At 44.6% G+C, this 12,903-nt stretch overlaps 1 protein-coding gene across 1 annotated transcript in view; it reads right to left on the bottom strand.

Moving 5' to 3' along the window:
• The window catches only part of LOC310780834 (ras-specific guanine nucleotide-releasing factor RalGPS1-like), a gene marked incomplete at its 5' end in the record, with an annotated part of 140,086 nt that overhangs the window by 111,114 nt on the left and 16,069 nt on the right, over positions 1-12,903 (bottom strand). The window contains 1 exon segment of the mRNA XM_083641339.1: positions 12,415-12,507. Within this exon segment, the coding sequence (XP_083497465.1) occupies positions 12,415-12,507 (93 nt within the window).

Here is a 12,903-nt window from a genome sequence, read left to right as displayed (position 1 = left end):
TGCCCAGGAGAAGCTGGGTGTGTCCAGCCAAAGAGCAGAGCAAGAGGAGGGCCCCCAGTGATCCACAGAAGTACAGGGTGCACGGGATCTTGTTTTGCATGATGATGTTGAGGATGGAGAAGGACAGCAGCACCATCAGGCACACCGCCAGGACTTCTCCAGACCAGAAAGTGAAGTCATACTTGCTCTGTCGTGAGAAGAGGACGACATTGAAGCAGATGACGACAGTGATGCCTATAGCCACGATGACAGTGGTTGTGTCGTAGAAGCTGGCATGCATGCATATTATGTAGAAGATGGAGAAGACGATAACAAAGGACATGGTGACCAGCACCTGCTCTGCGAGAAGCATGAGGACCTTTCTGATGAAAGCTTTTCGGATAGTCTTGTCCTCAAAGCCAGAGTTGGTGAAGCCTTGCATCTGGGTGAAGGGAGCTGGACCAAACCCTGGGCCTGCCTGCGGGTAGCCAGCTGCAGGTGGGTACGCTCCCCCAGGGCGCTGGCTGTTGTCAAGAGGGAGGACGCCGAAACCTGACTGAGGTGCTCCATAGATGTTGTTCTCACCCATAATAGGGAAGCGACTTTTGTGCTGGGACATGGTGCTGAGGAAGGCTCACTGTACTCCAAACAATGGTTTTATCGTTGTCCTGATGCAGAAAACTGTTGAGATCACAGTTGCACCGGTCCTATTTTACCTCTGCACGGGAGGATTTATGACATCACTGATGATGTCACAATGTCTATGACATCATCAGTGTTTGTCATAAAATCACTGATGATATCACTTATGGATAGAATTGATGATGTCACCAGTGTTGTCACTCAAGCACATCACAGTTGCACCGGTCCTACTTTACCTCTGCAGGGGAGGATTTATGACATCACTGATGCTGTCACAATGTCTATGACATCATCAGTGTTTGTCATAAAATCACTGATGATATCACTTATGGATAGAATTGATGATGTCACCAGTGTTGTCACTCAAGCACATCACAGTTGCACCGGTCCTACTTTACCTCTGCAGGGGAGGATTTATGACATCACTGATGATGTCACAATGTCTATGACATCATCAGTGTTTGTCATAAAATCACTGATGATATAACTTATGGATAGAATTGGTGATGTCACCAATGTTGTCACTCAAGCATAAGTCGATGTTTGAGGCAAATTTGATGAAATTCCGTCAAGGCGTTCCTCAGATATCGTGTTAACGAACATACGTACGGACATACGTACGGACGGACAACCCGGATCCATAATGCCTCCGGCCTGGCTATCGCCGGCGGAGGGATAAAAATGCAATGAAAATCCCCATCAAGGTGGGCCGTAAGTGAATCAGATACTGTTTACAAGTTTGTTTTTTTCTTTCAAGATGAATCTATCACCACCCTTAACCATAACAGCCATAACAGCAATGTTAATTAATGATCGGTATAGCCCAAAATGTTCATACTGGTGCGTCCCCAATTCATTTCATTGTCTTACATGACATTCATTTTCATGACCCTCTACTGTTTCCCATTACCAAGTGTGGTTTTTGACATGGGCAAGCGATAATGGACTCCCTGAGAAATAATGGAGATAATGACAGACTATGACTGCGTTCCATTAAGCACTAACACAACTATTTCCAAGTGCACAATCTAGCATGGCCATACCGCCAAATATAAATATTGCATATGATAGCTAATAATTAATCTGGACTATGTGTGGTCCTGACAGAAATCGAGCATTGCGATAGTTCTTTTTTCCACAATGTTTATTGTCATTTTCCTTATGAAACATACAGTGACAATAAGACTGTAGACACAATACAATACACACACAGTCAACTTGTAGACACAATACAAATAGAATAAAACTAATAAAGCACTTGGCGACATTGCTCACAATCTTCAATCACAAAGTTTCAGGCAAGGCCTACACCCTCCATCTTTGATGATCCTCAGGTATGGTTCCCAGAGCTGAGCAGTCTTTCCGCTTGCCTTTAGCAATGTATGTTAGTCTTTCCAGACCGGTTTGAAAGTTCCTGTATCCACATTTTCAATGATGGAGTGTCCATACTCTTCCAATATAATGCAATAATAGCTCTACTGGCTTGAAGAAGTCCTAGCTAGGTCCAGCAGTTTAGACTGTTTTGATGTTTGTAAAAAGTCCATTGTGATAATCGTTCTAGCAGGCCATGAAGTCGAGCTCAGTCTACAAACCCAGCCCACATCAGCTGACTTCCCTCTAGGCTTTCAATTGGCAAATCTCATACAGTGCTCCTCCCCTTTTTAAAGCTGCTTCACTTCCGATGTCTTTTTTCCAGCTTCTCCTCCACCCCTGCTCCTCCTTTCATGCTGTGTCTGACTTAAACAATGTCATTTCTGTTGTCATTGTTGCTTGTTCTGTTCTGTACCGGGGGGGTCTTTGCTGCTGCTCTCCCTGCCTTAGGCTTTCCAGTAAGCGCATGGAAGGGCAGGGAGCTGCCAGAACAGAGCCACGCCGACAAATAGAAATATTGCATAATGGTAGCTAATCATTTTGACTATAGCGGTCCCGACAGAAATACACAAAGTAGCAAACAATACAAACTAAAAGTAAGAAAGTAAAGAATGACTCTGTGGAGAAAAGCTCCTCCTCAGGCGCTGCTGAGAGGTGTGCGCGCTACATCCTCTCAGCCCATCCAGTCACCATTTGAACCCAAAATTGACTTGGCTCCAGAAATAAAACAAAGAGAAGAAAAAAATAGAGTATATAACAGAGGGCAACGTCAGCGTATTCCTCCACACTCAGGGACAGCATCTTGTTGCCCAGGAGAAGCTGGGTGTGTCCAGCCAAAGAGCAGAGCAAGAGGAGGGCCCCCAGTGATCCACAGAAGTACAGGGTGCACGGGATCTTGTTTTGCATGATGATGTTGAGGACGGAGAAGGACAGCAGCACCATCAGGCACACCTCCAGGACTTCTTCACACCAGAAAGTGAAGTCATACTTGCTCTGTCGTGAGAAGAGGACGACATTGAAGCAGATGACGACAGTGATGCCTATAGCCACGATGACAGTGGTTGTGTCGTAGGAGCTGGCATGCATGCATATTATGTAGAAGATGGAGAAGACGATAACAAAGGACATGGTGACCAGCACCTGCTCTGCGAGAAGCATGAGGACCTTTCTGATGAAAGCTTTTCGGATAGTCTTGTCCTCAAAGCCAGAGTTGGTGAAGCCTTGCATCTGGGTGAAGGGAGCTGGACCAAACCCTGGGCCTGCCTGCGGGTAGCCAGCTGCAGGTGGGTACGCTCCCCCAGGGCGCTGGCTGTTGTCAAGAGGGAGGACGCCGAAACCTGACTGAGGTGCTCCATAGATGTTGTTCTCACCCATAATAGGGAAGCGACTTTTGTGCTGGGACATGGTGCTGAGGAAGGCTCACTGTACTCCAAACAATGGTTTTATCGTTGTCCTGATGCAGAAAACTGTTGAGATCACAGTTGCACCGGTCCTATTTTACCTCTGCACGGGAGGATTTATGACATCACTGATGATGTCACAATGTCTATGACATCATCAGTGTTTGTCATAAAATCACTGATGATATCACTTATGGATAGAATTGATGATGTCACCAGTGTTGTCACTCAAGCACATCACAGTTGCACCGGTCCTACTTTACCTCTGCAGGGGAGGATTTATGACATCACTGATGCTGTCACAATGTCTATGACATCATCAGTGTTTGTCATAAAATCACTGATGATATCACTTATGGATAGAATTGATGATGTCACCAGTGTTGTCACTCAAGCACATCACAGTTGCACCGGTCCTACTTTACCTCTGCAGGGGAGGATTTATGACATCACTGATGATGTCACAATGTCTATGACATCATCAGTGTTTGTCATAAAATCACTGATGATATAACTTATGGATAGAATTGGTGATGTCACCAATGTTGTCACTCAAGCATAAGTCGATGTTTGAGGCAAATTTGATGAAATTCCGTCAAGGCGTTCCTCAGATATCGTGTTAACGAACATACGTACGGACATACGTACGGACGGACAACCCGGATCCATAATGCCTCCGGCCTGGCTATCGCCGGCGGAGGGATAAAAATGCAATGAAAATCCCCATCAAGGTGGGCCGTAAGTGAATCAGATACTGTTTACAAGTTTGTTTTTTTCTTTCAAGATGAATCTATCACCACCCTTAACCATAACAGCCATAACAGCAATGTTAATTAATGATCGGTATAGCCCAAAATGTTCATACTGGTGCGTCCCCAATTCATTTCATTGTCTTACATGACATTCATTTTCATGACCCTCTACTGTTTCCCATTACCAAGTGTGGTTTTTGACATGGGCAAGCGATAATGGACTCCCTGAGAAATAATGGAGATAATGACAGACTATGACTGCGTTCCATTAAGCACTAACACAACTATTTCCAAGTGCACAATCTAGCATGGCCATACCGCCAAATATAAATATTGCATAGGATAGCTAATAATTAATCTGGACTATGTGTGGTCCTGACAGAAATCGAGCATTGCGATAGTTCTTTTTTCTACAATGTTTATTGTCATTTTCCTTATGAAACATACAGTGACAATAAGACTGTAGACACAATACAATACACACACAGTCAACTTGTAGACACAATACAAATAGAATAAAACTAATAAAGCACTTGGCGACATTGCTCACAATCTTCAATCACAAAGTTTCAGGCAAGGCCTACACTCTCCATCTTTGATGATCCTCAGGTATGGTTCCCAGAGCTGAGCAGTCTTTCCGCTTGCCTTTAGCAATGTATGTTAGTCTTTCCAGACCGGTTTGAAAGTTTCTGTATCCACATTTTCAATGATGGAGTGTCCATACTCTTCCAATATAATGCAATAATAGCTCTACTGGCTTGAAGAAGTCCTAGCTAGGTCCAGCAGTTTAGACTGTTTTGATGTTTGTAAAAAGTCCATTGTGATAATCGTTCTAGCAGGCCATGAAGTCGAGCTCAGTCTACAAACCCAGCCCACATCAGCTGACTTCCCTCTAGGCTTTCAATTGGCAAATCTCATACAGTGCTCCTCCCCTTTTTAAAGCTGCTTCACTTCCGATGTCTTTTTTCCAGCTTCTCCTCCACCCCTGCTCCTCCTTTCATGCTGTATCTGACTTAAACAATGTCATTTCTGTTGTCATTGTTGCTTGTTCTGTTCTGTACCGGGGGGGGTCTTTGCTGCTGCTCTCCCTGCCTTAGGCTTTCCAGTAAGCGCATGGAAGGGCAGGGAGCTGCCAGAACAGAGCCACGCCGACAAATAGAAATATATTGCATAATGGTAGCTAATCATTTTGACTATAGCGGTCCCGACAGAAATACACAAAGTAGCAAACAATACAAACTAAAAGTAAGAAAGTAAAGAATGACTCTGTGGAGAAAAGCTCCTCCTCAGGCGCTGCTGAGAGGTGTGCGCGCTACATCCTCTCAGCCCATCCAGTCACCATTTGAACCCAAAATTGACTTGGCTTCAGAAATAAAACAAAGAGAAGAACAAAATAGAGTATATAACAGAGGGCAACGTCAGCGTATTCCTCCACACTCAGGGACTTGTTGCCCAGGAGAAGCTGGGTGTGTCCAGCCAAAGAGCAGAGCAAGAGGAGGGCCCCCAGTGATCCCCAGAAGTACAGGGTGCACGGGATCTTGTTTTGCATGATGTTGAGGACGGAGAAGCCCAGCAGCACCATCAGGCACACCTCCAGGACTTCACACCAGAAAGTGAAGTCATACTTGCTCTGTCGTGAGAAGAGGACGACATTGAAGCAGATGACGACGGTGATGCCTATAGCCACGATGACAGTGGTTGTGTCGTAGGAGCTGGCAATCATGCATATTATGTAGAAGATGGAGAAGACGATAACAAAGAACAAGGTGACCAGCACCTGCTCTGTGAGACGCATGAGGACCTTTCTGATGAAAGCTTTTCGGATAGTCTTGTCCTCAAAGCCAGAGTTGGTGAAGCCTTGCATCTGGATGAAGGGAGCTGGACCAAACCCTGGGCCTGCCTGCGGGTAGCCAGCTGCAGGTGGGTACGCTCCCCCAGGGCGCTGGCTGTAGTCAAGAGGGAGGACGCCGAAACCTGACTGAGGTGCTCCATAGATGTTGTTCTCACCCATAATAGGGAAGCGACTTTTGTGCTGGGACATGGTGCTGAGGAAGGCTCACTGTCCTCCAAACAATGGTTTTATCGTTGTCCTGATGCAGAAAACTGTTCAGACAGTTGCACCGGTCCCGCTTTACCTCTGCACGGGAGGATTTATGACATCACTGATGCTGTCACAATGTCTATGACATCATCAGTGTTTGTCATAAAATCACTGATGATATCACTTATGGATAGAATTGATGATGTCACCAGTGTTGTCACTCAAGCACATCACAGTTGCACCGGTCCTACTTTACCTCTGCAGAGGAGGATTTATGACATCACTGATGATGTCACAATGTCTATGACATCATCAGTGTTTGTCATAAAATCACTGATGATATAACTTATGGATAGAATTGGTGATGTCACCAATGTTGTCACTCAAGCATAAGTCGATGTTTGAGGCAAATTTTATGAAATTCCATCAAGGCGTTCCTCAGATATCGCGTTAACGATAGGATGGCTTTCCCGTGGGGAATATGAATATTTATACCATGGTCTGGGTGAATACTCGATTCTGATTGGCTGCAAGGTGTCCATTATTTTGTGATATTGTACAGTGATAATGGACACCTAGCTAAATGGTCTGTTCACCGTTCATATCAATGCGCCATAGTTTCACAGTGGTATCAAGAGAGCTGTTTGAGCTCTATACCCCCGTTAAGGGTTAATATGACAATTTTCTAAGTTGAGAAAAAAATTGACTCGGTCAAAGTAAGTATTTAAATCACCCGTGTGCTCAGTTTATCAAAAATAACTCTTATTTACAATTTTGATTTTCGTTTCGGAGATTTCCCTCCCCTGACAGAAGCCGGCTCTGAGCCATTATGAGCCACTCTCCGGACAGAGAAAATGGGCGTGAACAGCCGAGGAAAGAAAGAGAGAGAGAGAGAGAGAGAGAGAGAGAGAGAGAGAGAGCAAGAGAGAGAGAGCAAGAGAGACAGAGAGAGAGAGAGCGAGAGGAGCAGGGAAGCTTGCACTGTGTGTGTCAACAGTGCTGTGCTGTCCTCCTTTCTCTCTCTCTCCTCTCGCCTCTTCATACGCACATTTTCTCTGTCCCACAGTAAACCCTGGAGAATAATAATCATGTATAGAGTCGTTTCCATGTTGCCAAACACTATTGACAGTTTGAGCCTTCCCGCAGATGGCAAAACAAGCAGTTTTATTAGCGAACGTGTATTGACGATGCGGTGCGGGATTGCACACTGAGAGACGTCCTTGTACAAAACATACCTGGACTCCAACATACTGAAAGCAGATAGTTTTCACTCTACTCCTGCCTCGCGCCATTTGCGTCTTATAAGACCCGCAGACGTTAACGCAATTCCCTGGAATGCGAGTTTAAACGACCCAGTTACATGGCGTTGCATTCTTAGACATTGCCGTTTTATTTTGTATGTTGTTACATAGGCTACAATTGGCCAAATTATTAGTTAGCTTGATTCTAGAATTGTGCCAGGTGTAGAAACTAAGCAGCCATTTTATCCCATGATAGCCTAATCTCGAGGGGACTATTTTGTCTCGCCGGTTCTCAACTCATATTCAAGGTTATGAAAACTAGATTTTGATTGCAAAATGCATGGAAATATAAATGAATGGTCTTGTTTTGTTTCTTTGGCAAGTGACCATGGTATAAGCGGGTTAATGCACTTCGAGGTGTCCATTATCACTTTTTAAGGGACTTCGCGGAGGCAAACCATCCTCGGCTTCGCCTCGGACGGTTCACGCCTCCACGTCGTCCCTTAAAAAGTGATAATGGACACCTCGTCGTGCATTAACCCTTACATATAAAATCTCACGCCCCTAAGGTTGTCGAATCCGTTGAAATTTTTGAAATTGCTTCTTCACAGCCAAAGATATCAATAAAAAACCACTCTGTGTGTGTGGGGGGGGGGGGGGGGTGGTGGGGGGGAGGTCCGGGTGTGGGGACTCGAAATCCTACATTTCCCACAATGCACTGGGCTCGCGTGGCCTTCGTTTCCATGCCCACCCCTCAGGCATTTGGCTGATATCAAACTCCAGTAGGTGGCGGTAATGCACATATATGTTTGCCAACCGCCATAAAACTCAAAGAAGAACAAGAAGAAGGCTTCGACAATAATACATGTGGGAGAAGAAGAAAAAATCGAAAATAAAATTGCCTCCAAATTGCACCAAATTTATACCGAAGTATATATGTCGGGAGATGTCTTCATAAAAAAAATCTCATGCATTTTAAGGCATTTTCTCAGGAGTTACGCGCATCTGATGTTGTAACTATTTTATGTAAAAATGTGTAAAAACGGGTACATTGCTCAGCGTTGATTTCGTTACTTCAACGCACCTACTACTAGATGTAAAATTTGACGAGCTTTCCAATGCCGCCAGTCCCGTGTCTGTAGGTGCTTCCGTTCCCGAGATATGGTCTCTTGGCAAGGAGCTATGGAAAGCTAACCTAGCTACAGCAGGCTAGGTGGTGGAAAAAGATGGCTGTCTTTTGTTTTTCTTCAGACCTCTGAAGGGGCGTGGAGGACCTCTAGAGGCGGGACCATGGCAGCACAGGCCCACAAGTAGTGTAGTTCATAGATGCTCGACTTCCGCAAGGCTGGACTTGTCGCTCTGACGCGTTTTGCGTCAGAGCGACATGGAAATAATGTGAGAGATGCTTGATATCTCTGGCTGTAAACAACCAATTTCAAAAATTTCAACGGATTCGAAAACCTTAGGGGCGTGAGATTTAATATATATTCATATTCCCCACGGAAAAGCCGTCCTTTAACGAACATACGTACGGACATACGTACGGACGGACAACCCGGATCCATAATGCCTCCGGCCTGGCTATCGCCGGCGGAGGGATAAAAATGCAATGAAAATCCCCATCAAGGTGGGCCGTAAGTGAATCAGATACTGTTTACAAGTTTGTTTTTTTCTTTCAAGATGAATCTATCACCACCCTTAACCATAACAGCCATAACAGCAATGTTAATTAATGATCGGTATAGCCCAAAATGTTCATACTGGTGCGTCCCCAATTCATTTCATTGTCTTACATGACCCTATATTAGGCTTGGCGCAATATGCAAAATGTTATATTGCGATACGGTCTCGCCAAAATCACGATATTGAATATTATTGTGGGGGAATTTGATCTTACTATTCTAGGTACATGTATTATAGTCAATGTCTGTGTTCTTGTGCCATCCAGCACGATGCAATCAGAACTCGCGTTGAAATATTACACCCAGAACTCATCAGTGTTCACTTACTGTAAATGTCCTGAAAGAAAACAGCAATATAAGATTTTACAGCTCACAAATGGCTGCCTGTGATATGGAACAAATCACTTCAGCCATCTTATAAGAACCAAGCGGGGAACATCCTGTCTGGAAATAGGCACGGGCCGACCTCACTTTACAACTACTAAACATGATGGGATCCACCAGCAGCAGTGGTTCTGGTTCCATAAGCCCATGTTTCCAGTGGAAACTTCTGGACTGGAGAGACAGCCAGGCACTGTTAAAGACTCACACGACAGCACACCGTAAAACCTTATTACCAAACGTGTCCATGTGAGTACTAAAGCGCTCCTAAATGGGCTTTTCACCTGTGCTCCTAATATCATCCTTAAAGCAATATTCCACTTAGTTTTAACATGGGCTTTTGCACCAGTTAGGGGTCGGCGATATGACGATCTTAGATCGTTAACTATTAGAATGGGTCCACGATCTGCCTTTCCAGACAGATCGTTAGAATCGCGCTACATGGAGTGCACATTCTACCAGTTGCATTTCTATGTCTGAAAGACGCTTCCAAAGTTTTCCTCCCCTCCCCCTTTTCACTTCAAAGTGCGACTCGCGAGCGCAGCAGAGCAGCATGGAGGACGACAACACGGACACTCTCCAGAGCAGAGAATTGTAGCCTATTCTGTAGCCTACTTGTCCTCTGCAGTAGGCAGCAGCACTGTGCTCCAAACCGCGCCGGAGCTTCTCCCCATGTTTAGAAAATGATTAAGCGGTTTATTGAGTCATGTCTAGCAGGGTAACTGCAGCGGATAGTCGGACCTGATTCTACGGTTATAATCCGCAGTTCATGGTTAGAAGCGGCTATACACACTTAACCAGGGCTCGACAGGACCTCCCGTGAGTCATCCCGGGAGTACTGTACAAAATTAATTTGGGGACGGAGCCGGGACGATACAATGCTCTTATAATAAACGGCGATGAAAATCACACGAACGCAAATGAAACCTCTTTACAACACACACACACACACACACACACACACACACACACACACACACACTAACACACACACACACGCACACACTAAACAAACATGCGGGTAGAGAGACAGACAGGCAGATAGAGTGGAAAAAGTGTCTGAATCATATCTATGGCTGCTTTATAGTTTGAGTTTCATTTGCTTCAGTCAGATTTGGGCAGTTATTTTAACTGCGAGGACACATTGCTATTAATCTGCTGTCATCCTGCCTCGTATTCCCAGGTGAGCGTGTATCTGCTCCGTTTCCCCCTCTCTCACTGCTTAACCTCAGCGCTGTGGTGTGTGTGTGTGTGTGTGCCGAGCCGCATGTCAGACAGAGCTCTCTCTCTCTCCGTCTGTCGGTCTCTCTCTCTCACCATTAAACTAGCAAATTAAAATGACAACAATCACGTGAAAGATCACCCAACAAAAGCAACCGACGGAGGACTCAATCGCAGATAGCCCATATATTCGTCCCATCGCCCAACCCTACTGTAGTCAAAATAATAGTGAACCAATACATATAGATAGATAGATACTGTAGATAGAGTGAGCATGTGCATGCTTGTGAACATTATTTCTTAGCACATGAATTATTGTAAACTGAGCGTAACAAATTGTATTTTAAATTTCCATGACCTTTCCAGGTTTCTCATGACCATACGAACCCTGGAATTAGTTTGGTTGTACTTGTACTGTTTAGTAACTTGCAAAATAGTCTTAAAAACCAAGATGAAAAAGAATCGTGATAAGATCGTGGATCGTGATCCTGGCTGAAAAAATTGTGATATGATATTTTTGCCATATCGCCAACCGCTATTTCACCTATGCTCCTAATATCATCGTTAAAGCAATATTCCACTTAGTTTTAAGATGGGCTTTTCACCTGTGCTCCTAATATCATCCTTAAAGCACTACCGTATTCTTAAGGTGTTTTCAGACCAAAAGCAAATAATCTGTGTGAATAAATCACACGGCAATTAAAAAAAGAAGAAGAAAGAACCCTAATATCTGCATAAATTTGCAGAGCAGATTTCCCCCCCCTCATTGATCTACATTTTCATTTGCGACATTGGATTAAAAAATGTTACACACCAGACAAAAGAGCTGCAACACTCAATAATAAAATGTGTCACTCTAAGCCTAAGGGATATAAAATAACCCTTCAGCCGGAGGTGGAACATCTTCGGCTGCTCAGAATCCTCTCTGCTCCTCCCTACGGCTGTACAACAGTCTCTGACGCAGGGGACGACTATTGCCAAGAGACTCATTCTGAAGGAGTGGAAGTCCCCCCTCTTCACCTTCTTTTCATCTGTGGCTGACGCACATGGTCTCGGTTATACATATGGAGAGACTCCGGTTCCTGAGGACCAATTCATTTAGGAAATTCACAATGATCTGGGACCCATTTCTAGCCTACTTAGATGAGGTTAAGAGCGACAAGTAACTTGCTCAGCTGACTTCTCATGGAGCCCTTGCACGGGATTCCACGCACATTTCTTACAAGCACATAGGCACTTGACGCGGCTGGTAGCGCCATGTTGTAATATTAATGTTGATATATCTTTGTTTGTGTTTGTTTTTTGTCTGAGCCTATTTTTGTTTTCTATGTTCTGAAAATTACAAAATAAAATATGAAAAGAAAAAAAATACGTCTTCTTGACTTGGCATAAGAATAATCTCTCTCTGCCCTGACAGAGAGAAAGAGAGAGAGAGAGAGAGAGAGACAAAGAGAGAGAGAGAGAGAGCGAGCTGCAGCAGAACAAAAACAGAATGCATATTTCTGAACTGACCTCCGCCATCCAATCTCCTCTGCAATCGGCAATTATGTCAATCAAGCACTTTCAATGACCCGTGTCTATTTATGTCTATTTTAAAAAACTTTCAAGGCCTTGATTTTTTTCCCCTCAAATTCACAAACTTTCACGGATTTGAAGCGGAGCTGTGCTCTAGGTACAGTAAAGCCCTTACAGACTGTGTCTTACCGCCCAGGTTTTGCTGAGTCTGTATACGGGAGCGCTCTGCAGGGCTGACACCACAGACACCAGAGAGTGGAGGTTGTTCAGCTCGAACAGTTTCTGCAAAGAGAGGAGGGGAGAGGTGAGATGGGACCTACAGTTAAAGAGGACATTCAACATTTGTTCATACATGTATTCTCTCTAGGTCATTTGCATTTCACCTCACACAAGACAGGACATTGCTTTCAATTCTGAAATGTACTGTTTACTGGGGGCGGCTGTAGCTCAGGAGGTAGAGCGGGTCGTCCACTAATCGCTTTGGATAAAAGAAGTCGGTGGTTCGATTCCCGGGCTCCTCCAGTCTGCATGTCGAAGTGTCCTTGGGCAAGATACTGAACCCCAAATTGCTCCCGTTGGTGTGCCAGCACCCTGCGTGGTAACCTGCAGCCATCGGTGTGTGAATGGGTGAATGTACCTACTGACTGTAAAGCGCTTTGGATAAAAGCGCTATAGAAA

Source organism: Poromitra crassiceps (genome assembly GCF_964638095.1).
Source record: "Poromitra crassiceps genome assembly, chromosome: 8".
NCBI lineage: Eukaryota > Metazoa > Chordata > Actinopteri > Beryciformes > Melamphaidae > Poromitra > Poromitra crassiceps.
This window is presented reverse-complemented; position numbering and strand designations above follow the sequence as displayed.